Source organism: Phocoena sinus, chromosome 9 (assembly GCF_008692025.1).
Source record: "Phocoena sinus isolate mPhoSin1 chromosome 9, mPhoSin1.pri, whole genome shotgun sequence".
In the NCBI taxonomy this organism is placed as follows: Eukaryota; Metazoa; Chordata; class Mammalia; order Artiodactyla; family Phocoenidae; genus Phocoena; species Phocoena sinus.
The window spans coordinates 76,793,628-76,820,007 of record NC_045771.1 but is presented as its reverse complement, the minus strand read 5'-3'; the positions used below and the strand labels follow the sequence as shown (position 1 = coordinate 76,820,007).

General features: G+C 42.0%; 1 protein-coding gene across 4 annotated transcripts in view; it reads right to left on the bottom strand.

Annotated features, from left to right (window-relative positions):
- The window catches only part of ABCB1 (ATP binding cassette subfamily B member 1), a 106,953-nt gene that overhangs the window by 4,410 nt on the left and 76,163 nt on the right, over positions 1-26,380 (bottom strand). For 2 of the 4 annotated variants that reach the window (XM_032643321.1, XM_032643319.1), the window contains 7 exons: positions 26,079-26,162; positions 19,223-19,426; positions 13,293-13,393; positions 11,896-12,036; positions 9,078-9,234; positions 8,393-8,590; positions 537-743 (listed from right to left, as the gene is read on the bottom strand). In XM_032643321.1, the coding sequence (XP_032499212.1) occupies positions 537-743; positions 8,393-8,590; positions 9,078-9,234; positions 11,896-12,036; positions 13,293-13,393; positions 19,223-19,426; positions 26,079-26,162 (1,092 nt within the window). The remainder of the gene's footprint in view (positions 1-536; positions 744-8,392; positions 8,591-9,077; positions 9,235-11,895; positions 12,037-13,292; positions 13,394-19,222; positions 19,427-26,078; positions 26,163-26,380) is intronic. The other 2 variants (XM_032643320.1, XM_032643322.1) reach the window with 2 other exon arrangements.

Here is a 26,380-nt window from a genome sequence, read left to right as displayed (position 1 = left end):
CTTCGTAGGAGGAATTCAGAAGGCATCTGTGGGACAACAGCCCAGGGAAGGTTTCAATAATCAGGAAGCAGAGGTTGGGGCGCATGGAATGTGCAATGGTGAGAGATGACACTCCAATGGCTCAGCCTTACTCAGAGCCTTCTTTCTGGCACGGGGCCAGTTCCCTGGCCTGGCCCAACTCCACAGAGGGAGGTTTGAGGCTTGGGGGAGAGTGGCAAGGAGGCAGAAGGAAGGTTGGGAGAGAAATGGTGGGGGAGGGTCACTCTTGCTTCTGTGGGCCCTGCATCCAGACTTGGAAGGAAAGGCCTCCCAGGCATATGTATTTTTCGGTCAGGCTGCTCACAGGGAGTGAGTCGGGTGATCAGGTAAACATCGCATCCACTGGGGATGGGAAGTGCAGGCAGATGCTTGTATACAGGTGGACGTGTGTTTTAGCTGCTCATTTCACCTTTGGGATCCAGCCCTTTCGAAGTCACAAGCATAGGCCAGGGGGGCTGCCACAGGCTCCCAGGCACCTTATTTGGAGAGAGACTTACATCAGGCAGCGTCTCGACGAAGGGGTGTATGTTGGCCTCCTTGGCTGCCTGCACGATCTCCTCCTGTGACACGACCCGGCTGTTGTCCCCGTAGGCGATGTTCTCGCCGATGCTGCAGTCAAACAGGATGGGCTCCTGGGACACGATGCCCATGTGTGCTCGGAGCCACTGGACATTCAGGTGCTTTATTTCCTTGCCGTCAATTAGCTGAAAACAAGAGATCACAGATCATCTTCAGAACCAGCACATTTTTTGAATTTAGCAAAATTAATATCGTTATTTCATACATTAAGACTGCCAAGTTATTATGAGACTTTTGTTGTTGTTTTCAGTTTGGATTGTCAAGGTTAACTGAATAAGGTCATAATTGTATGCTTTGAGGAACCATCATATTTCTTCTGTTTCAACCCTATGCGTGTGGTAGGCAGAATAATGCACCTCTCCTCCATCCAAGACATCCATGTTCTCGTTCATGAAACCTGCGAATGTTACTCACAAGTGTAGACGGAATTATGATGTAAGGTTGCTCGTCAGCTGATCTCAAAATGTCGAGGTTACCTTAGATTATCCAGGTGGACCCAACATAATCATAAGGGTCCTTAACTGTGCAAGATGGGGGGCAGGAGAGCGTGTATCACAGTGGAGCAATATGAGAAAGACTCAACCGGTCACTGCCGGCTTTGAAGATGCAGGAAGGGGCCACGGGCTAGAAAAGGTAAGAAAGCAGATTCTCCCCTAGAGCCTTCAGAAGGCACAGAGCCCTGCTGACACCGTGACTTTAGCCCAGTGAGATCCACTTTGGACTTATGACCTCCAGAATTTGTAAGATAAATTTGTGTCGTTTCATCCCACTAAATTTGCTGTCATTTGTTATAGCTGCCACAGGAAACTAATAAAATGCATTCTAATTCTGGGATGTATTCTGGCATCCTTATTCTTATGTACTGATTTTTCACAGGAAAAGTAGCCACCATTAGATTGGAAATAACTAACTGCTATACCGTAGAATAGGTTTGTAGGTCACGTTTCTGATCTGACCTGTTAGTTAGGATCAAGTTTTTGAGGACTTAAAATGAAACAGAAGTGAGTGTCGGAAGGTGGCTGTTATATCTCTAAATCGTTGTTGATCTTAGGAATGTGAATTAATGTCTCTTAGTTTCTTTGTGTGTAAACTGGGAATGATAATTCCTAAAGTCAAAGAATTGAGGATTAAATGAAGTCATGTATGAACCCTACTGAGCACAGTGCTGGGCACAGGGTATGTGAAGGACTGTCTGCGATCTGGATCTGACCCAAAGGAGCTGGAGGGAGAGGCTGCCCTTTCTCTAGTGACCTGTCTCCCCTTGGATTATCCTGCAGAAGCCTGGGGCATACCCATACAGCCTGGCCGATAATAATCCTTGCTCTCTGGTGCAGATGTGTCTGCCCCAGAGACCTACTTTGCAAGAGAACGCTGGCATTCAAGTGAGAGCTGTTCATCCTCCCTGAAGAAGACAGCAGTGACTCAGCTTTGAGCTTTTATAATAGTGGTGATGAGTATGTCCTGAGCTATATATACACTTTGAATCCCGTGTACCTGGCTGGGTGCCTCTGGGAGACAGCTGGCCAGGGGTAGGGTACAGTCTTTGCTGCAGGAAGACAACTTCTGTTTGTGAAGCTGGCAGGTGCAAGGATGGATGGAAAACACACCCATGACCTTATTAGTACCAAGCCCGGTTGCCATGGAGACTGTTCCAAGCATCTATGCTCCAGGCTTCCTCACAGTGTTAAGTGAAGGTGGAAAGTAGAGAGTGAAGAGAGGCAGGAAAAACCATACAAGTATGTGGCGAAACAGCAGATCTTGTTAGCTGGAACAGTGTGAAAAACGGAAATCTGAGGAAAGAAAGAGTAGTTTTTTAAAAAACTTTTTTCCAAGCTTATACCCCTGGGAGAAAAAATAGACACCATCAAACGAATACAGTCAGACAAATATAACCGATCCCAGGAAGTTTTCATGAGTTTCTCCATCACACTGCATACAAGAAGACGCTTGGGCCTCCTCAGCCCCATGCTACACACAGCAACTACAAACTATTTAAAACCTGTGTTTGCTAAAGAATCCTTTCCTTAGGGGAAACACGTTTAGAAGACCAAATATAAAAAGATCAACGTAGAGCTTCTTTGGCTGAGGCATGGATGGCCGTCTGAGGGAAGACCAAGGAAGTCCAGGGCGTCAGTGAACACTGCTCAGAAGATACTGGTCCTGGGACTTCCCTGGCGGTCCAGTGGTTAAGACTCTGCACTTCCAATGCAGGGGCTGTAGGTTTGATCCCTGGTTGGGGAACTAAGATCCCACATGCTGTGTGGCATGGCGGGATAAAAAAAAAAAAAAGAAAAGAAAAGATACTGGCCTAAATAAAAACTTAAAGTAACACACTGACAATAACAATGGAAGGCCAAAAAACAAACAAATAAACAAAAACAATGAAAGCCTAAATTAAAATGACGAGCTATCTCTATTCCAAACTTAAATCTACTACCTGATTTCAGTAGCACAATCAAATGTTAAATATGTATTATCCTGCTGTATGTATTTACTCTGAAATGGTAATCATAGATAAAATATTGAGCATTGACTATATTATAGGTCCTGTTGTAAGCACACCTCAGGCCCTCTCTCGTTTAATATTCATGACAACGCTCGCGAGGTAAATGTGAGTTTAATCCCCATTTTACCGATGAGGACATGAGCAGAGCTAAGTCACTTGTGCAAGGTCACATTCTTAGTGATTGAGGGAGCTCAGATCGGACCTACACACTACAGGTTGGATTTTAGCAACACAGTGTCTCGGAATTGAAAAATACTGTCTTCCCTCAAAAGAGCAATGTCTCCATCTTAGCCCCGGCACCCACTGGGTAATACCCAGACAACAGGCTGCTAACTGTGTCCTAAGGGGGAGAGAGGACTCTGGTGGCAGCGCATAGCATGGGCTGGCAAGGGAAGAAAGGAAAGGTCAGGGGAAGACTCAAACCAGAGTGAGTCTCAGTGAAGCTAATGAACTTAAGATTCAAGGACGCCCATTTGCGGGCAAATGCTGGGAGTTGAATGGTGTTCTGGATGGGAGAGAGCCCAGGTCTTCTGGGTAAGCATTTAGGATAACCTGCCTAAAAAGGAGAGGGACCAGAGTCTTGAAGGTTTCAATATTTTGTTGTGAATTTTTCTCATTTGAAGGAAATATTCACTTTCATATCTAATTGTGTGTTCATAACTTTGTATTCTTTCAAGTAGAGTCCCTGAAATTGTACAACTTTCAGGTCCCACCAAACTTGGAAACTCCACTCTCTGAACAATTCCATAGCTTGGTTTTGCAAGACTCGCCACAATTTGACCTAAACCTTTTAAAGTTATCAGTTCAGAGGTTCTCCACCTCTGGTTGGCATCAGAATCACCTGGGAAAAATCATAAAAATGAAAAGGCTAGGCCCTGACCTTCGTAAATGAGCCGGGGTGGCTGTGTTCTCTATTAGCTCTCTAGGCCATTATGATCCACGCCAGCTTGAGAACCTCCGCTCAGGTCAATGTTTCTCAGAGTGTGATTCGAGGCTCGTTGACGGTCATGAGGATTTCCTGACCTCCTCAGGGTCAAGTCCTTGCTTCAAATGATCATTATGATCAAATGATGCTCAAATGCATAGACTCATTTTTTATGGCAACAAGAACTAATCATAGGACTTCCCTGGCGGTCCAGCAGTTAAGACTCCATGTGCTTCGGGACTTCCCTGGTGGCACAGTAGATAAGACCTCCAAGCTCCCAATGCAGGGGGCCTGGGTTCGATCCCTGGTCAGGGAACTAAATCCCACATGCATGCCACAACTAAGGAGCCTGCATGCCACAACTAAGAAGCCGGCCTGCCACAACTCAGGAGCCCACATGCCACAACTAAGAAGACTGCATGCTGCAACTAAGGCGCTGGCAAGCTGCAGTTAAGGAGCCCACCTGCCACAACTAAGACCCGGTGCAACTAACCAAATAAATAAATAAATAAATATTTTAAAAAAGACTCCAAGCTTCCACTGCAAGGGGTGTGGGTTCAATCCCTGGTGGGGGAACTAAGATCCTGCATGCCACGAGGTGTGGTGAAAAAAAAAAAAGAAAAGAAAGAAAGAACCAATCACTAATAACCTATTAACTGAGTTATTCAGGGTCACTAATTGACATTCATAAACAAAACTTGGCACATTTACTAATGTTTATCGAGGGCACTTCCACTAAGAAGTCTGGCTGCTGTGGAGCACTTGGCAGTATTTCAAAGCTCTAGTGTAAATGCGCAGGAGAAGATCATCGTATTCCCTGCAATGGAAGAGGACACTATGTTTTCAGGGCATGATCAGTGTTGTCTTGAGATGGTTACTGTCCTATACACTCAGCATTCATTTCCATATTCTTCTGTGTCTGTCCTTCCACATATCAAGGGAGTAGAGGACTAAAAACTGTTTCCCAGGCTCGCTCCTGGTTCTAGAAGTAACTGAGGTTCTACCAGTGAGATGCAGTGTGCAAAATCTGGGAGACAGAGGCCGTGGTAAAGAAACACCTGTGTTTTGGCAGACGGAAGTTTCTACAACACCCAGACTCTGGTCTTGTGTCTTCAGGTTTGGAGCAGCTGTGACACTGGCATAATTTCCTACAACCTCCTGGCCACAGGACCCCAGCTGAGATGCTGTAATTTGAATGTTGGGAGTGCTGACTTTTACTTTTACTTCCACTCTTCCAGCCCTTCCAGTGATTCTGTAAGCACCGAATTCCCCTTACTGAATATGTATCTGCTTGAAATACCCAGAGCAGTTTCTGTTTCCTACACTGAACCATAACTGATACGGTCCATGTTTTCAATTTCGCTCCCCTTGTGCTTATGAACATGGAGAATAATCATTAATTTCTTTACTTTCTTCCTGTCTAATTACTGCACGTATGTTTACCATTGTTGTTTTCAACTCCAACACTATTAACACCAAGTGTTTTTTCCCATTACAGTGACTGTGAGTGTAGTGAGGTGTGGGGGGGCGGAATTCTTTTGGTCTTTCCTAAGTGGGTTATAATCAAAAAAGTTTGAGAACCATTACTCTAATTAAATCTGCTATTTCAGCCAAACTGGCCTATCTGCTGCATTGGGAACAATCATCAGCCACAGCTCACGTTATCTCTTTCATCGAACGATGTCTTGACTGCTCACCCTTACATCTTTATGCAACCAGCTCTAATTATCCCTTGAGAACCAGCTCTAGGCCTGTCTTCTTCTTTAATAGAACTCATGGAAGGATATGTCCCATCTCTTCAGTTGAAATCTTTGAGGACAGACACCATCCCCTATAACTCTATTAGAGCTCAACATTTAACACACTGCTTAAGAAATGTCTCTTAAGGACCACGATCAGTGTCTGAGAGCTGAAATTTCCTCCTCTGATCGCTTCACGTGTCAGCAAGGTTTTCATTGAGAGTTCTCTGTCCAAACTTTAACCACAAAATTGAAGCATGAAGTCAGAATTCACAGAAGATATAAAACAAGGTAGTACAAATAAGGAACAAAGCTTAAGGACGAACAAAGTTTCCACAACTGTCAAAGAATGGACTGAGTAAAGGCGTAGCTGTCTGTGAATACAGTAAGAAATATTTATGATAACTGTGACTACCGTGGGGAAGTGAAAAGGGCCCTGGCCTACAGGATGAAAATTCTATTTTCACATCAATCATTAACGCAAGTAGGGTCCATACAGAGCTGGCAGGCATTGGTCTGACTATACAAAGTAGGTGTCCATCCTGGATGGGCAGCGCCCAGGCCCATTCCAGTTGTTAAATATTTTGAATATCACCTCTGAGTCTGACCAGTAACTCAGTGCCTACATAATGAAAATGTTTTCCTCTGAATTCCATTCCTACCTAGTTTGATTCTTTTCCTAGTCCCCATTATAGTCATTTAAAAATCCACTACTTGGGCTTCCCTGGTGGCGCAGTGGTTGGGAGTCCACCTGCCGATGCAGGGGACATGGGTTTGTGCCCCGGTCGGGGAAGATCCCACATGCTGCAGAGCGGCTAAGCCCGTGAGCCATGGCCGCTGAGCCTGCGCGTCCGGAGCCTGTGCTCCGCAACGAGAGAGGCCATAACAGTGAGAGGCCCGTGTACCGCAAAAAAAAAAAAAAAAAAAAATCCATTACTCCCAGGAGTTCCCTGGCGGTCCAGTGGTTAGGACTTCGCACTTTCACTGCCATGGCCCAGGTTCAATCCCTGGTTGGGGAACTAAGATCCCACAAGCTGTGCAGCACGGCCAAAAAATAATAATAGTACTAAAATGTCACTACTCCCTTCAAGACTCCTATCTCATTCCCAGTACCTAAGACAGTCCCTGACAGGAACTCACTGACAGTTTATTGAATGTTGCATGAATAAATCTGACCCTTCACTTACTCTTTTGTTCAGGAAACAAAAGAGAATCCCTCTATGTTCTTTATCTGTCTCCCAAATTTGTTGATCTCGCTTTTTTTCTTTTTCCTTAGAAGGTGTTTGAATTCCGTCTCTCCATCAATGGTTTTATCTCATCCTCAGCCATAAAAATGTTCAAGATTCCCCATGCTAAGCATCTTCCCTGGGCTCTGCCTCCCCATTTTTATTTTCCTTTCCTTCTCCTTTGATCTTCTAGCTAGTCTACACTTCGCTCAGTCTCCATTTCCCCTCCTGACCACACCTCAGCCATGCTCAACTGTTTCCTACCACCATCACTTCACTGAGAAGACTGTGAAATGTCAGAAGCAGCCCATTCATTGCGAAATCCTCCCATGTCTTTTCAGTCTCCGTCTTACCCCATCTCTCCATGGCATTTGTCGGTGCCGACTACCTTCTCCTTGTTGAAACCCTTCCCATCGCTGGCGTCCATGTTACTAGTCTCTCTCAGCACCCCTCCTCTGTCTTTCTGGCTTTTTTTCCTGCATCTGCTCATGTAAACTGAGACCTAACCAAGGGAAGGGGGATGGCTGGTAAAAAGGCTGCTTGCAGAGGAAGGCAGAGTAGCAGGGTTGAGGGAAAGGCTGGAGAAGTTGGCTGGGGCAGTGGACACAGCTTGGAGACTATATCTAGGATGTCAGACTTTAAGTGGGACCACTGTTTAAAAGTGTGTGAAGCCACGGCTTATAGTTGAGAATTAAATACATCTAGGCAGGGATTTCCCTGGCAGTCCAGTGGTTGACACCTTGCCTTCCAGTGTGGGTTCGATCCCTGGTCGGGGAGCTGGGATCCCACATGCCACATGGCCAAAAGGCCAAAGCATGGAACAGAGGTAATATTGTAACAAATTCAATAAAGACTTTGAAAATAGTCCACATCAAAAAAAAAAAAATCTGAAAAAAAATACATCTAGGCATTTAGAAGATGAAACAACTGAAATGCGCTGAATAAGAAAGTGTGCTCAGACCTAGAGATTATGACACTATCATATATCATATAATATCACTTATATGTGCAATCTCAAAAAATAATAAAAATGAACTTATTTACAAAACAGAAATAGACTCACAGACATAGAAAGCAAACTTAGGGTTACCAAAGGGGAAACATGGCAGGGAGGAATAAATTATGAGCCTGGGATTAACATACACACACTACTATATATAAAATAGATAACCAACAAGGACCTACTGTATATGTTCCCTATAGTATAGGGAACTCTACTCGGTATTCTGTAATAACCTATACAGATAAAGAATCTGAAAATAAATGAATATATGTATATATATATAACTCAATCACTTTGCTGAGTGATTTACAATACTGTAAATCAACTCTACTCCAATAAATTTTTTTTAAAAAGAAGAAAAAAAAGTGTGCTCACCACTGTTCCAGCCAAGGGGTCGTAGAACCGCTCCAGGAGCTGGACCACCGTGCTTTTCCCACAGCCGCTGCTGCCCACCAGGGCCAGCGTCTGGCCCTTCTTCACCTCGAGGCTCAGCCCCTGAAGCACTGGGATGTCTGGTCGAGTGGGATAGTTGAACACGACTTCATTAAATGTCACATTTCCTTCCACTGTATTCTAAAGTCAGAACAATAACATTAAATTTGCTGCAATCCTGAAAATTCACAACAGCCAACCCTCTCTACCGCTAGGTATCAGAAGGTAGTGAACTTGTACTACAGTCAGGCTTCAATTGTAACTGCTAAAATGTAATACATAAGATCTAAAAGGGTCAGTGTTTTCATAGCATGTCTCATTAACACAATACAAATGTGAAAACTCAAATCTGTTCCCCAAGAATAGGGTAACCTACATATAATAAAACCTGATTAGCAGGATTTGTGTATAAAATGGGCAGTATTTCTACATCCGTGTGGCTTTGTTCTACAAAAGTACTAGACGCTAATGTGTATTACCAGCATTTACTAAAATGAACTAAAATGACAGAGAAACTTTCATTTTATTACCACCAAATAAAAAAAGGACAGATTTTATTAAACTTCCACTTAGAATACTAAAATTCATCAGTCAGGAGCAGATCATATAATCAAAACATCAAACTGACCGGCTTTAGGCCTTCCGTGCTGTAGCTGTCAATCACAGGGGTTTTTTCAATGACCATGATGACGTGGGCTGCTGACACTTTGGCCTTGGCATAGTCAGGAGCAAATGAACTGACCTGACCCACAGCCATTGCGCCAAAGACAATGGCTGAGAAAACTCTGCCAATGACAAAGACAAAATGTGCAAAGAGTTAGGACTGCAATGCTAGAAAGGTGACACTCCTACACCCAGAGAGCACTGTCTCAAACAGTCGCAACACGTTAGTCAAAAAGTTTCAAAAAAAAAAACCAAACACTTTTCCTTGTAAGTTCATATCGGTATAACTGACTGATTGTAAACTGACCCCATGTTTCATCTCTCTCTGTGTCCTCACCTTCTTGTAAGTGACTTTGCAGCTCCTCCATTGAAGAAGGAGAATTTGTTTTCCTACCCTTTGAATCTGGGTTGGCCTTGGAATTTGCTTTAGCCAACAGGATGTGGAGGAAGTGACTGTTGCCAGGTCCAAGCCTATGACTCAGGGGGCCGTGCATGTTTCTCTCTCTCCCCGCCACTACCACAAGCCCACCTAGCTGCTGGAGGACAAGGCACAGACAGAAGAGTGCCGTGGGCCCCAGCCAACCAGCCTGTTACCCATTGCACACAAGAGCAAGCCCAGCTGAGATCCACTATTCCCAGATCAGCAGAACTGCCCAGCTAACCCCCAAACTTAAGGGCAAAAATAAATGTTTATTATCGTGTGTCACTGGGGCATAGTGGGTGGTTGTCATGCAGCGTTATTTGTGGCAATCAATAACGGATATAGGCATTCTGCTGGATTACATCAGATTCTTAGAAAAGCTGTGAACTGTACCACAGACAGTTCCTTAAAGAGCCAGATATCATGCTGCTTGCAAGATGCATCGACATTCTTTTTTTTTTTTTTTGCCCATGCCACACGGCTTGCAGGATCTTAGTTCCCCCACCAGGGATCGAACCCAGGCCACCACACTGAAAGCGCCGGCTCCTAACCACTGGGCCACCAGGGAATTCCCTGCATTGGCGTTCTTAATCTATGACATGGGAGTCATAGCAGCTGAAAGTTGGCAAGGACTTCACAGAATGTCAAGTCCAGCTCTCAATGCTTGTGCCAGGGCACATCCCCTAAGCTAGCTTCCATCCTTGGTTTTAGGACGGAGGAAGTTTGATTGAGGAACTCTATTGTTAAAAAGTTCCTTTTCAAACCAAGAAAAATGTACATCCTTTTGCATAATACATCCCTTCAAAGTACTGGAATATTATTTTCAAAACCCTTTGCATCTTTGGTAAGTCCCTTCACTTTCAACATTTCAGCTGCCCTTCTCTGGACACGTTTATCAAAATGCCTTTTCAGGGCTTCCCTGGTGGTGCAGTGGCTGAGAGTCCGTCTGCCAATGCAGGGGATGCGGGTTCGTGCCCCGGTCCAGGAAGATCCCACATGCCGCAGATCGGCTGGGCCCGTGAGCCATGGCTGCTGACCCTGCGCGTCTGGAGCCTGTGCTCCGCAACGGGAGAGGCCACAGCAGTGAGAGGCCCGCGTACCGAAAAAAAAAAAAAAGGCTTTTTAAACAGCGAGTATAATATTAGGAATCTCCCAGAATAATGCCATGAGTCCATCAGGTCCATTCCTTTGGACTCTATTCCTGAGTTAATGTAGCACACAGTGTTTTTTTCTTTTTAATAGCTCTAAATAAATCACACAGATGGTTCATCTTGGTCTTGTTATCATTTAGACCTGTGGAATCTGTTCAAAATGGACTGCTCTTCAGCCAGGTCTCCCCTATCCCTTACTTGGAAGATGGATTTTCCGAATCTGAAAGTCCAAGAGTCAGCAATTTCCATCAATTGAATACCTTAACCTTGGAGTAAAGCGATATACCAGATAATTATCTAATCAAAGCACCAATGCCAAGGGTGCCTGGTTTTGATCTTTTGGTTATAGTTATAAATAGCACCTGCATATCAATTATGCAGGTGCTATTGAGTGGAAATTTTAAATCTTCTGTTGGAGTCATCCTGAGAAAACTGTAATGCACGCACAAGTCAATGTCTAAATAGGATGGAAATATCACACTAACACATATTCCCAGGCTTCGATGATGGTGCTTTAAATGTAAAACTGTATCACCACTAATTATGGTATGGTATCAAAGGGCAGCTCAGCCATCACCAAACCTAGACACTCGGAAAAATTACACGTGTTTTTCACTACCAAACTACATATTTTAGTATTTTAGAAATATTAGTTAAGTCCAGGTCTCTCTTCTCCTGACTGAGGTACAATTGTCTGCATTCACAGTGATGGAGCAGATACTCCAATCGAGCTTCCTTTGTCATTTCTGCATTTCTCCAGCTCTTACCTTCTAACTGCTTTTCTCTTATGAAAGAAAGCAAATTTATCCTGGAATCTTCCGGGGCTCTCAGAACTCAGTGCTCCACACTCATTCTTTGGCCGCCCTGTTTAGAAGGCTTTAAAAGGAACCAGGTCCTTGGCCCTGGGTTAGGCTTCTTCCCAAAACACCCAGGCCTTCTGGAAACTCCTCATTGAATCACCACCCCAGGTAGCCATGGATTCAAGAAGGTCAAATGTGTGAGTCAGCGTCGGGGAGAAGGGTAGACACAGATTCCCCAAATGAAATGAGATGCTTCCAGGATAATACACGGACCCTCAGAGGCAAAATGCCATCTTCTGAATCACCAAAATCTCTTCATGAAGCTTCACAGTAAGCTTTTCTATCCAGGCATGAGATGTGCGCCTTGGTTTGATTTCTAGAGTTAACTGTAAAGACGACCCCCATACTTACAAGAGAACATCCTCAAAGTCCATGATGCCATGTGCCACCAAGTAGGCGCCAAAACGGAAACAGCCAGCGTAAGAAAAGTACATCATTGCCTGGGTGATGGAAAACGTGATTCCAAAGATGTGTGCTTTCCTCAGAGAGTTTCTGAAAAGACGACATTCTGAAACTTACTTGACTTTCAATTCTCAGTCCTTAAAACGTACCCTTTCATAGGTTAGCAGTGGGGTATGAAGGTGTAGCAGACCAAAATGGGTTTCGTCTCCAAACACTAAGTTCGGTCCCCACATCACCACTTGTGAGAATTTAGGAAAATACCTTGTCTCTGAACCTCAGTGTCTTCATCTTTAATGGAGAAGTAACCACACCTCAAAGCATTAAGGTCAAGTTAAAATAAGCCAAAGACAACAAGAAGAGCTTGTTAGGGATTAATAACTTCCTTCCCTTTCCCCCACCCATGGACATATAATACGTACGTACTCTATAGTAAACATTCGTTCAACACACGTTGACCCAAAACCACAAGCTCGAGGGACCAGGAAGGGCCAACACAAAGGAACCAGGCATGTTCTTGCCCTTGGGGACCAAGGAGTCAAGTTGGATTGTTATTTATGCAATGGAAGTACCTTATGAATCATGTGTTAAAGGACGAAAGGAGAAGCACTAAGCCTCTAGGGGAGTTAGAGAAGGCTCTGCAAAGGAGTTAACACGTGGATTTTCTGATCCACATGGAACTGGGTGATGTGGAGGTGCGAGAGGCTGGTGAGTGGGTTGCCTACTCCTGCTTTAATCAGATCAACTTCTGCTTTTATCTGTTTCATATACTGGGATTTCAAGTGAATTTTTTTTCATAAAAAAAGACTCTACTCTCATTTTAAAAACTTTGAAAACCCACTGATAAAGGAAGAAAGGAGACTCAGAGAGGATGGGCTTGCTTATGTTCACATCACTTTTTAGAGCCCTCACTGTGAGTTCATTAAAGGAAGAACAGAAGGTCTGCACGAGAGAAGGGTAAAGAGAAGAAGGAAGGGTATACCCAGGAAGACCACCCCCTCAGGCTCCACAGATACCTCAAATTTCATGTTCCACAAAAAACTCATTCCCAGTGGGAACATATAAGAGCGTCATCATGCAAACGTAGCATCAGAGTCATTCTCAACATCCTCTCTCCCTCCCCTCCCCTCAGTTATCTGCTCCTACAGGCTCTGCCTCAGAGATGTCCCTGCCTTAGGTCAGGTCTTGTGATTCCTCTCTTGGATTAATTATAATTGCTTCCCAATTGGTTCCCTTCTAGAAGTCTCTCCACTTGTTCCCTACCTTCTGGCCAAAGCAATCTTCCTGAAAACAAATCTGGTGATTGAAAAACTTCCCATACTCCCCTCCTACTCTTCAGTGGTTATTACCTGTATGGTACCTGCAAACTCAGGGCATACATATATTCAAACTTCTCCTCCCGAGTCAAAGAAACAACAGTTCGGAAGTTTTCTATTGCTTCCGTGGCAATCTGTAACAGAGAATGTCCCGTTACTAAAGGCACCAAGGCCAACAGTGGCAATTAGTTTGAATTCCATATAAGAGATTCGTAAAATTAATTTTATTAATAAGTATTATTTACATATTAAATAATATTTATTATGACTCCTGAGCGTCTTTGCTATAGAAAAGGATACCAAGTGACTTATCAAATCGAGATTTAGGTCTGGAAGGAAGATGGGCTAATTCAAACTCCTCTCTACAGAAAGAGAAACTGAAGCTTCAACAGATGAAGGCCCTTACCTAAAGCCACATGGCTTTACAGTAGCAAAATTTACAGTAGCAAAATTAACCTAAGAACTCCGTATTTTATCTCCATTGCAGTGCCCTTTCTTCTATGATGGTCACATTTAAAGTTTATAATTATTATATATATAAAAGTTATTATAATGTCATTAAATTATAATATTATTAAAATACCTATAAAATGTAATGTTTATATCTTTCTCTGTATAATTGGCATTTGAGACAACTAAAGAATATTTGGAAAATACTGAAAAGACAGAGAAGGTAATGAAAAGTTACATACTGGTGTATTTTGCATAATAGCTTACATGTTGTTATTTTCTAAACTATACCTGTTTAACAAAATTGGGCTCAAGTTCTATGTTTGGCTCCATAGCCTTCTTTTTTACCTTAACAAATAAAGAGACGTTTCAAAGGTCATTAAATATACATTAACAACGGGATGTTTAAAGAGCCACTTACTACCCCAGCCAGCTAAGCAGTCCTTTACTGCTGAACAGAGCTTTCAATTCTTATGAAAAATAATGCTGTGATAAACATCTTCATACATAAACGTTTGTCCATATTGAATACTTTTCTTTTTTTTTTTGAATTATTTTCTTAGGAGAAGTTCTTAAAAGTTAAATTACTAGGTCAAAGGGAATAAACTACTTTTTAAGGAACACAGCACATATTATCAATTGGTTTTCCAGAAAGTTTCTATCTATATTTTAATTGAATTTAACTTCCAACAAGGCTATTTGACTAGGACAAATACATCCTTTACCACCTTTTGGAGTCTGGGTAAAAGAGCTATGGAAAATACAAAAAACATCAGTGTACAAAAGGAGATTGCGGCCTGCACCAGCATGAGACCCTGAAGTGCCCTTCTATCTTGTTCTCCTCATCTGTAAAATGAGTAGGATGGACAAGAGGGTCTCTGAAGTCCCTCTTAACCCTAATTCCAAGAGAAATAATTTTTAGAATTGTAAGTCTAAATTATAAATCAGTAAGAGAAATTATCCTTATTGTTTAACACGTTCTTCCTTTCTCTGGCCTCTACACTGGTCGGAACTGATTCTAATACAGACACATTCAATTACATGAGAGTGATTTACAGCACACAAAAAAAAATCACAAACCCAAAATCTTACTTATTCTTTACTGAATCCTACACAAATACCTAACTTCAAAGATAATAGTGGATATTTGATATGACATTGTTGGTTTTAAAGACTAATGCAAAAAATATTAGAAGAAAAAAATTAATACCATAATCTTCAAAACAAAAAGATATTTAAAAAATAAAGTCAAAAATATTATACTCTGAGCCAGCAGGGCAAGAAGATTGCACTATGTTTACCATAAGCTACTAACAATACAGGAAAATGTCCAGATTCAATTTATGTCAAAATATTTTATAAAATTCTTCACATATTATAAAAATAGTATATACTCTTTTTAGAAAATGCTAAAAGTGTAGAAAGCAAAAAGTTAGAGGAAAAAATTGACCTCCAGTCAAACCCCCAAAGACAATCCTTGTTCAGACCCATGGTAGAAATATTTTCAATTATAAGGCTTCAAACAAAGTGGTTTTTTGCATCAGTAAGAAAATTCAACAAACTATAACAATGTCTGCTGAAAAACAGACTTTACTGTAAATTTCAGTGTAATGATTTTAAGAAATATTTTCTGCACACATTCTTCTAAGGCAGGTCTGTTTTGTTTGTGACTGGTTTGTAAATGTCATTGCTTTTTAGAGTGAACAGCCCAATAAAAGAGAGTTTATGAGTTACAGACCTTGAAAAGTGAGTAAAACAATATAATCACTAAACAACTGCCTTTATCTTGCCACACGATGAAGCAATTAGGAAAAGGATTAATTAGTACTCTGCATTCTTGCAGCTTCATTTGCTCCAAGACTTTTATTTTTTTTGGGGGGGGGGGTGCTCCAAGACTTTTAAATAGACATTCAGTAACCACTATCAAGAGAGGGCACTTGTAATTCAAGAACAGGAAATAGCACTGAGTTTTCCTCAGAAATCATCATGTACTAAACAATTTTTTAAGAAAGGAAAAAATACATATATATTTCTAGAAAAAACTCACACTTCTCTTCCTACCCTCAAATAAACTGATTACAGCTTTTATTTCTAAAAAGAAAAAGCATCTATTCTATAAAAATGTTCATTCGTCAATAATAATGTGACAAAATCGATGGAACACAGACCACAGGCAAGGTAGAGGCTATCAGCTGGCTCTGACATCACACAATCCTGCTCTGGAATCCCAGGCCTGCTCTGTCCCTCTAAGGGCAAACCAACAGATACGGTCCTGGTCCCCATTTTAGTAGGGAAGACAGACCATTAATCAATAAAGAAATCGGAAAAAAATAAAGTGCTGAGAAGTATCAGGAATTAATTCAAGTGCCAGGAAAGACGTCTCTGAAGAGTAATAATTCTGAGATATGAAGATCAGAGGGAACGAGCTTGGAGTGTTCTAGGAACTGAAAGAAGGCCCATGAGGCCAGAGCTGGGTGGGTGAGGGAAACATTAGTGCAAGACAGGGTCAGAGAAGTCATGGGGCTGAGTCATGCAGAGTTTTTATAGCCCAGGATTAAAGGGCTGATTTTATTGCAAGTGTGATCAGAAGCCACTGGAGGATAAGACTGATGACTAATAAGAACCTGCAGAATAAACAAACAAACAAACAAAAGAACTAATGCTAAACTTTCTTTGGGTTATTTGTACGGAAATATGTTAATATAAATGTTCCAGACATTACATGAAATTTCTAAAAATCTTATATGTTCTGGTATAATGTTATAAGGCATAATTCTAGTTATTACTTGAAAATGTGTATCTCAGAAATAACTAAATATCCTTCTCAATTGCATTATTATGAACTTTCATCAAATCTTTAACCGTGGTCATTTTTAAGTCTTTTGTCATTTACAGACAGTTCTGGGTGTACTCTGATGCTTTTGCAAAAATGTTCCTATAAAAGGGTTTCATCGTCAAGAAATTCAAGGAAAAGACTCTGACAAGCACAGGTTTCTGGTAACTGACTATACTGGTGAACTGAATAAGCATTTTCCGAACTCCAATGGAAAACTGATGAACTCATAAACGTGCTAACAAAAGATCAAGATGAAAAAAGATTAATTACATGGGACTGAGTGAACTGATGAGGATGATGATAATTTTTGTGACTTTCTATTTGAACAAAAAAAAAAAAATCCCACAAGGACTCAGAGGCAAAAAATATACAAATCAATTCTCACTGCAAAGTAAAGGAGCTGTTACAGTGGAGGATTACTGGCCTGAATGTCAATATTATGACATAGTATGAGAGTGTTTCGTGTTTCGTAATTGCAATCATTGTTGCTTTTGTTGTGTTCATCCATTTACAATGCTTGGTGTCAGTTTATTTATCTCTTGTAAAAATAAAATACAGTGTGTGTGTGTGTGTGTGTGTGTGTGTGAAAAAAAGCCACTGCAGGAGTTAAAGGTTAGCATGATTTTGTTTGTGTTTGTAAGAGAGGAGTGTGCCTTCTGTAAGAGGAATATAGAAAGCAGACAGATCAGTTAGGCTGCTGTGTGTGACTTCTCTGAACCTTGGGTTTTATTACCTAACAGGGATAATTCAAAAGGGTTATTGAGAGTGTCAAATGAGGTAATGCATGTAGAGCTCTTAGCAGAATGTCTGGTATACAATAAACAGGCAATAAACGGTAACCTGAGAATGGTGATCAGGTGGGAGTTGATTTTTACTATTTCATGGACCGGCTGGTACAGCAGCCACCACGTTCCCTACCTGCAGTTTCCTCTCTCATGAACCACCAATGGAGCAGAACATTCACCTCACCCCCAACCTTTACCCAGAAAACCTGCCATACTCACATGTATCTATTTCCATCTGCACCCCTTCCCCTGTCCCCTCTGACAGAACTCCCAGAGTCTTAAACCTGATGCACCACTTTGAAGGTGCCAACCTGTGGTTTGCAGTGCATTAACTTCCGATCGGTCATCTTCTTCCTACGAACAACCTAAGACTCTTCTGGGACATTCTGAACATCTCAGTAAACAATGACACTATAAAAGAGTAATGCACTTTCTTTTTATACACATTTTTTCCATCTTCTCATCAGAGGAAAAGTCAACACCATAGGGGAGAAACCAACAAAGTACAGGATTAAATGAAGTGACTAGTCACAGGATGGACTCCAGACACCTGGGGGCCCGCACCATCCTGCTGAACCTAAGGACCGGGCCTCTGATGGCCTGAAGGGAAACTTCACGTGAGGTCTTTCCCTCACTGGCAATCACTGAGAGGCACTAAAGCTGGTCCAGAGGAGTTTCCTGAAGGAATCCCACAGGGTAAAAATTCTGAGGAGATGGCAGGGAGGTGGAGGACAAAGTGTGAGTGGTATTAACCAACCTCCAGGACCCCCTCCTTCCTCCTATTCGTGAGCTGCCTGGTCCAGAGGCAAAGTACCTCAGACACCTGGGCCACTGGATCTGCCTGGGTCCCTGCCCTGACTCTTGGGAACCTTGAAGGGTCCACTGATAGATGTATCCCTATCCTAGATGGTAGCCCCAGTTTTGGGGGTGCTCTGACCACTCATTTCTACAATGATACAGATCACATGGTATCAGATTCTTTTCCGCCATCTGCAGACCTCTTCGTTTCTTAACAGAGGCACAACTTGGGAGTACGACTGTCTGGGTTTGAATCCTGGCTCTGAAACTTAAACTCACGAGCTCTAAGGCATTGGTGGCATTACCTGCCTGTGACAGCCTCACCTGAAAAAGGAGCTATAACAGAACCTATCTCACAGGATCACCCTGAGAAGTAAAGCCATTGCCATATAAGCATTTGTTCAGGACTACAACTCTGCTCAATACTCTGTAATAACCTAAATGGGAAAAGAACCTGAGAAAGAAAAGATACACGTATATGTATAATTGAATCGCTTTGCGGTACACCTGAAACTGACACAACGTTGTTAATCAACGATACGCCACTGTAAAGTAAAAATTCTTTAAAAAATAAAGGGAGACGCAAAATGCAAATCAGCAACAACAGACAGACAAGTATACAACACCGCCCCTCAAAAAAAAAAAGTATTAGGGTAAGGGTAAACAGAAATAACATGAAGGGAGGAGGTGTATGAAAGGGAAAGAATGATAATATTTTAAGCCAGACAGAATAAATACCTTTAAGACTTTCCCATTTTTTTAAATCTCCCCCCCTCATATGTAATTAAATGGGCCTCCTTTCCTCAATAAAGCAATGGATTTCTGCTTGCTCCAGAGAAAGAGGGAGGGAGGAGTGTGAAGATAATCGCCTGAAACTAGAAAAGCCTGACAAAATTAGTTGTCAGTCTGTGGGTCTAAGAATTTGTTTTGTTACTTTTCTTCAGTTTTCAACCGCTGAACAAGCGTCAAATAAGACCGCTCTGAGGAATGGTTATAAAAACATTCCTGGAGCTCAGGAAGTACTTGTAACTGAACGACACTGATTAGAATATTTTACTCTACTTAGGTCAGCGATTATACTCCATCTGACTCACCTTCCCGGCATCTTCTAGTTCTTTCTTATCTTTCAGTACTTGTCCAGACAGCATTTTCATTTCAATAACTCCTGCTACTGCAATGATGGGTACAATTGCTAACAGTAAAAGTGTTAACTGCCAGCCATAGATTAAGGATATAACAATGCCTGTCCCAAGATTTGCTATATTCTGGGTAAGTACAGCAAGCCTGGAACCTATAGCCTGCAAAACAAACAAACAAAACACTGTCAGAGAGACACTTTCATATTATCTTTAAAATCCATGCTTATATATTTTTTTAAGGATTATGATAATCCAGCTTCGTGAAAATCTCATCTCCTCGGTTATGAAATAAAAAGTAAAGGTTTACTTGTAAGTCTATTTGGTTTCTAAAATGCGGATCTCCACAACTCCAGAATAAATACTAAAAGTAGCTCAATCATTCAGAGTTCAATTACGTATTTCTCTCTCATCTGATTTTTTAATACCAAGAAAATTTTCATTAAACAATGACACCATGATCCCTAATGCAAGCTCTGCAAATTAGCAGGATAAAACAGTCTGACAGTTATATTCAACTGGGACTGTTGGAAATTTGCAGTGTTAGATAGATACATAACTACCCATAACTTAAGCCTAGTATTTGTCATTGAGGGTATACAAACACTGGGTTGGCTAAAAAGTTCGTTCAGCTTTAAGTAAAAATAAAAAACATTTTTCATTTTCACGAAGAACTTTATTGAACAATGTATTCACTAACTGAACGAACTTTTTGGCCAACCCAACATCTCTTGGCCTATTTCAGATGCTTATACTGTTTAGAAAAAATACACAGAGCTGGGCTTCCCTGGTGGCGCAGTGGTTGAGAGTCCGCCTGCGGATGCAGGGGACGCGGGTTCGTGCCCCGGTCTGGGAAGATCCCACATGCCACGGAGAGGCTGGGCCCGTGAGCCACGACCGCTGAGCCTGCGCGTCTGGAGCCTGTGCTCCGCAACGGGAGAGGCCACGGCGGTGAGAGGCCCGCGTACCGCAAAAAAAAAAAAAACCCACAGAGCTGAAAGTTATGGAATTTAAATTTAGAATATTAAGCAGGCATCAGAGCCTTCAGCTTATATGCCAGAGGGAGCCTGAAGCATGATTTTCAGGAGCATGCAGTTATTTCCAACTCAAAAGCCAGAAGTCGAAACATAAAGTCAATTCACTCCACTACTCTACACTCCTCTCCTTTACCCTGGAAACACCCCATGCCCTCAAGCCTTTCCGAATTCCCGCCCTGGTCCCTGGATCTGCTTTTCTGGAAATGGCCCATGTTTTTTCCACTCCCCAAATGTCCTCTGCCTGAAGGGGGCCAGTCTCAGGGAAAGATCATGATGGAGTACAGTCTAGAACGGTCACTGCCACCTCTATGACTGTGGACAAATTCTCTCCAAGCCCAAAATGAGCAGGTACATCGATTAATAACTGAAGCTTCTGTCAGCTCTGAATTTTTAGGACAGAATTCTTTACAAGCCCCGTGTCTCAGTATCGACCCTGTGAAATCATTCAACACCTATGTTGATATAAACACCAAACCAGTACTTACGGGAAAATGCTGTTAGTAAACTACCAGTAACTCTACACATTAAATTCTATACCAGGGAACTGCACCAGGGCTGAAAGAAACAGCATAAATAACAGAGCATTTATTTTTATTTGATGCAGTCACTGAGCTTATGATAAAGGGATGCTTAGCCAAACTTGGTGTAAGTCAAAGAGTAGAGCGGCCTTCAAAGCCAGCTCTCTGTATTTGCACATTTTCAATCTCAGAGTCAAAGATTCCAACCTGGAGTAAATCTGTGGCACAGGGATCGTCGAGACTGTTCCTGTGCTCCGTATGTACAATTCCTACTCAGAATTCATTTCCCACAGCACCTGAGAGAAGCATTCAGAACATTCCCCAAGTTCACGGCAGACGAATTACTCCAATACCTAAAGTTTCACAGATATAAATGTTCACCTGTGGATGGTAGCCAAGGCCACAGAAATAAGTAAAATGTATTACAGATGACAAATTCTTCTTTAGTGTACATGAAAGATGATCTAAAAGACCTAGAACCTTAAGCTGGAAGGAAAGTAAGCCCCTTGGCTTAATGTGATTTAATGCTTCCAGGGACATTGCACTGGTTACCAATCTTTAAAGACTGACACTCACTGTCCCATCATCTATTCCTCACACAGAGAAGATGTCTCTAGGACGCTCCACGGGAGAGCATGGATTATTAGTAGTAGCCAAGTCATTTTCATTTTGAAAGTAAGAATGAGAGTAGGTAATACTCCAAAACCAGAGTCCAAGAGTGAAGCAAGGTAAGACAAAACGCTTTAATACCTGAAACCCACTAAGAGTCTCCTCACAGTGTCTTTATCCCACTGTGCTATCACATACTTGTAACACTTGCTCTCCCACTCATTTTTCTCCCCATCTTTCCCTGTTTTCCCCTCTCTGGCTATTTATTTCCTCCTCAAAGCACCATCGTATGGCTTAAAGTCCAATTTTAATATATGTGTGCTTACTGGAGGAAAAAGAAGCCTACTTCCTGAAACTCCTTTTAAAATTAAGAACGTTTAACTTCATCGTTCCCTCAAATACCTTCTCCCAGGGGGGGGAAAAATTTTTTTTTTTAATACATAGCTGCTTTTGACTTCTATATGGCTCTCATTTGCTTTTTTGTCAGAATTCTAATCCTTACAGGAAAATTAAATTTAAAAGCCCACAATTTCATAAGCGAAGTATTTAAATATAGTTTCTTCTGATTTACGGTTAGCAGAATTAAACTACTTGCTCAAAAATACAACAGAGAAAATGTTTCATTGATGGTGAAATATGAAAAAAATTTAACTTAGATAAGCATCATCACTAACTATATACACAAAGACTTGAGTTCACCCTGTTTTACGTGGCAATCATCTTTGACAGGACTGCTTGGCTTAGATATTTATATACATAAAAATTACACTACGAAACAGATACACACACACGTGAATATGTATATATGTGTGTGGATATATATGTATAAATGTATATACATACACACATGTATCCACTATCATAAACAGGTCAGCTGGTGCCATAAAGGGGATTCACCTGTCCTCTCTCAGCCAATTTGTGATAACAGCTATACTGGGCTTTCCTGGTTCCAATGATGCTCCCCAATCTGATTGCCTCCTTTTCCCTGGTCTCTTTTTTAGCCACTTTTACATTCTGGAGAACAGTTCTGACTCAGAGTGGCTGGCTCATACAAGGTGTGCAGGTGTCATCCGTGCTACTGGGGCCATGAAAGTGGGAGTTGGAGGAAACAAGCGAGAAGCAGACACCTGACCCAGATAGGCAATTAAGCAGAATGGAGTCCCTGGATGTGGCCGAGGGCCTCACAAACAACACTGCAGAGGGGAAGGACTGAGCACTAATTCTACAAACACAGGAAAGACATGACTTAGAGGAATTATGAAGGCCTGACCGCCAGTGCACAGTGTCCAGACAGCATCCGCTCAGGGTTTGGCTGCAAGGGGCTGAATTAGTGTGTTTCCTCCAGGACGTGTCCCCCTGTGCTAAATGGGATGTGGGACGTGTGTGTCGGTGAAACCACATGAGCGTACACGACAAGGTCTATGTGAAAGGGATACTAAAGTTATGGCAGCAAAGTTTAGCTAGGGAATTCATGACTGAGGAAATTTCAGGACACAATTTGTCCCCGGTGATCACCATCCCCAGGAAAGGCTCTCCCAGGGAGCTAGCCGAATGGATTAATCCCAAGCTTGTTGATTCTTATGCTAATTTAAATGAAAAATAAAAGAGTAATACTTTACATCCTCCTCCACCTACCAACCCATTTCTCTGCCCCATTTACCAGAAAATCCTGTAATGATTTGTCCAACTGTGCCCTAACCTTCTTTCCATCTTTCACATAATCCCATTCCCATCAGGCTTTTGCTCCCATCGCACCCCTGAAACAGTTCTTGTTCGAACCATAAGCACCTCTGGGTGGATACAGTGTTGTACAATGTTTGCTCGTCTTACAAGCTTATCAGCAGTATTTGAGATCCTAGACTGCTCCCTCCTTAAAATGCTCTCTTCATGTTGTTCTTGGACACTGCCCTTCTCCCTCACTGGCCACTTATGCTTGCTCTTCTTTGCTGGGTCATCTCATAGCCCTGAGCTCAGGGCCCAGACCTTGCCATCTTCTCTATCCTCCCACGCTTCCTTGGCTATCTCGTCCTCCCTCATGGCTTTAAACGCTATTCATGTGCTGAAAAATCTCCAGATGTGTTTTTCCAGGCCAGACTTCTCTGCTAACCTCCAGACTTGCAAATCCATCTGCTGTCTGGACATCTCCGCTTGGATGTCTACTGTGGGCATCTCAAACTCAACACGTCCCAGACACAACTCTCTCAACAGGCTTCCCAGTTTCATTAAAAAGCAACTCCATTTCTTCAGTTGTGCAGGTCCAAAATTGTGGAGTCATATTTAAATCCCTTTTCTCTAATATCTCATACCACATTCAGCTGGCCAACAAATTCCGTTGGCTGTACCTTCAAACTATATCCAGAATCTGATTTCTTGTTATCACTTTCACTATGACTCTCCTAGTCTAAAACACTATCTTCCCTCCCCCTGGATGATTGCAATAGACTCCCTGCCTCTCCCTGACCCCTTCAGCCTATTCACACAGCAGCCTTTAAAAATTTCAGATCATGGGGCTTCCCTGGTGGCGCAGTGGTTGAGAGTCCACCTGCCGATGCAGGGGACACGGGTTCGTGCCCCGGTCCGGGAAGATCCCACATGCCGCGGAGCGGCTGGGCCCGTGAGCCATGGCCGCTGAGCATGTGCGTCCAGAGCCTGTGCTCCGCAACAGGAGAGGCCACAACAGTGAGAGGCCCGCGTACCGCAAAAAAAAAAACACAAACTTTCAGATCATGTCCCTCCTATATTCAAAACCCTACAATGGTTTCTCATATACTTTCAGATATGATGCTGATCTCAAGTCTTAAATGACTTTCCCTTTCACTCATTTTATTCCAGCCACACTATCCTCCTTGCTGTTTGGGGAACAGTTGTAGAAATAAACGCTCCAACCTCAGGGCCTTTGCACTTGCTGATCCTTCAGAATGTGCCACCCTAGACATCTATAGGGCCGGCATCTTTCCCTCCTTCATGCCTCTTGAATATGTTGCCGCATCATCGAGATTGTGGCCTTCCTTCCCTGACAACCAGCAAGCCCCTACCACCATATCCTGCTGCCATTTTCTTCCACAGCTCTTATGACAATCTGACATCCCATAAGGGCTCAGGAAGGCCATGGCTGTTGTCTCTTTTAGGAAGTTCCAAGTTATTTCAGGCAGTGTACGTTCTGTTCTGTTAGATTCTGCACAGCTTGAGCTAAACCTCAATTTCTGTTGATTTGTTTGCTTTAAGTATTAAAGCAACAATGCTCACGGTTTATATTGAGATTTTATAACTGTATCTGCTTCCACATTCATAACCTAATTTATTTTTACAGAAGCCCCATATATTAGTTATAAGAAATGTAATCATAGTACTCTTACAGAAAGATTAAAAGCTAAAGATTGCTAAGGTTCAAGGGAGGGAAAGACATGGCAGAGATCACATGCTTTTTTCCCCCCAAATTCCACATCATCCTGTAGATTTTTGTCATAAACAGTTGTAGTTAAAGGATAAGTTGTCACTTTATCCACAAATCAAAATCTGCTGGTTCAACAGTTTCTGGTTATATCCCTTAAAGAGATTCACATAGTAGCAGACTTTAAGTTTTATAGTCTGAGCAAGTTGTTCCTTCTACCTTTTTTTCAATTTTTTCATGCTCTTTGCATCTCTTTCAATCTTTTTTTTTTTCACATCTTTATTGGAGTATAAATGCTTTGCAATGTTGTGTTAGTTCCTGCTGTACAACAAACTGAATCAGCTATACATATACATATATCCCCATATCCCCTCCCTCTTGCGTCTTCCTCCCACCCTCCCTATCCCACCCCTCTAGGTGGTCACAAAGCACCGAGCTGATCTCCCTGTGCTATGCGGCTGCTTCCCACTAGCTATCTATTTTACATTTGGTAGTGTATATATGTCCATGCCACTCTCTTACTTCGTCCCAGCTTACCGTTCCCCCTCCCCAACCCCCAGGCCCTCAAGTCCGTTCTCTACGTCTGCGTCTTTATGCCTGCCCTGCCACTAGGTTCATCAGTACCGCTTTTTTAAATTTCATATATATGCGTTAGCATATGGAATTTGATTTTCTCTTTCTGACTTATTTCAAATCTGTATGGCAGACTCTAGGTCCATCCACCTCACTACAAATAACTCAATTTTGTTCCTTTTAATGGTTGAGTAATATTCCATTGTATATATGTGCCACATCTGCTTTATCCATTCATCTGTTCTTTCAACGTTTTTAAGATTTTCTTTGCTCCCCTCTGAACTTTAGTGCCCCTTAACTTTCTTACAGCAACTACACACATTCTTTTTTTCAGTAGCTATTATAATTTTCTGGGGATTAGCAAAGCATTAACGCAGACTGAACCTTCATGATATGATGATAAACACTTCCTTTTCTAAATAATTATCCTTCCACATGTATTTTGTTAATAGCACAAATAAGATGGCAAATAACAAAACAAAGCTTACAAGCTATCTATACACTATACAGTACATGATATTTAAAGAGTTAACATTTTTTGCCATAAGGCACTTGATATATTGCATAGGTTAAAGTTTGAACATTTTCTTAATGATGAGAATTAACTGTAGGGAGAAAATTAATTTCACGCTGAAATTCAAAGTGGCCCATTAGGATAATCACAGCAGAAAGGAGGCAGTCAGTACCCCTTGAACTTGAGCAGCATCACTGGCAAGCCTGGTCGTCAAGGCTCCTGTGGTGTTTTTAGGGTCGTCAAACCAGCTCACATCCTGTGATACAGAAAATGATGGGCAGTGACAGGGTCAGGTTTATTTATCACTTATCCTCCTACATTAAGCAGTCAGGATTTGATACTGAATAGACAAGAAAGGGACTTAAGAGACAAAGTCATAAATAGACCATTTCATTTGTCAAATCAACTTTTTGAGTGTCTACTTTGTTCCAAACATAATTTTTAAGTGTTGGATCTATTCAACAGTGAACAAGA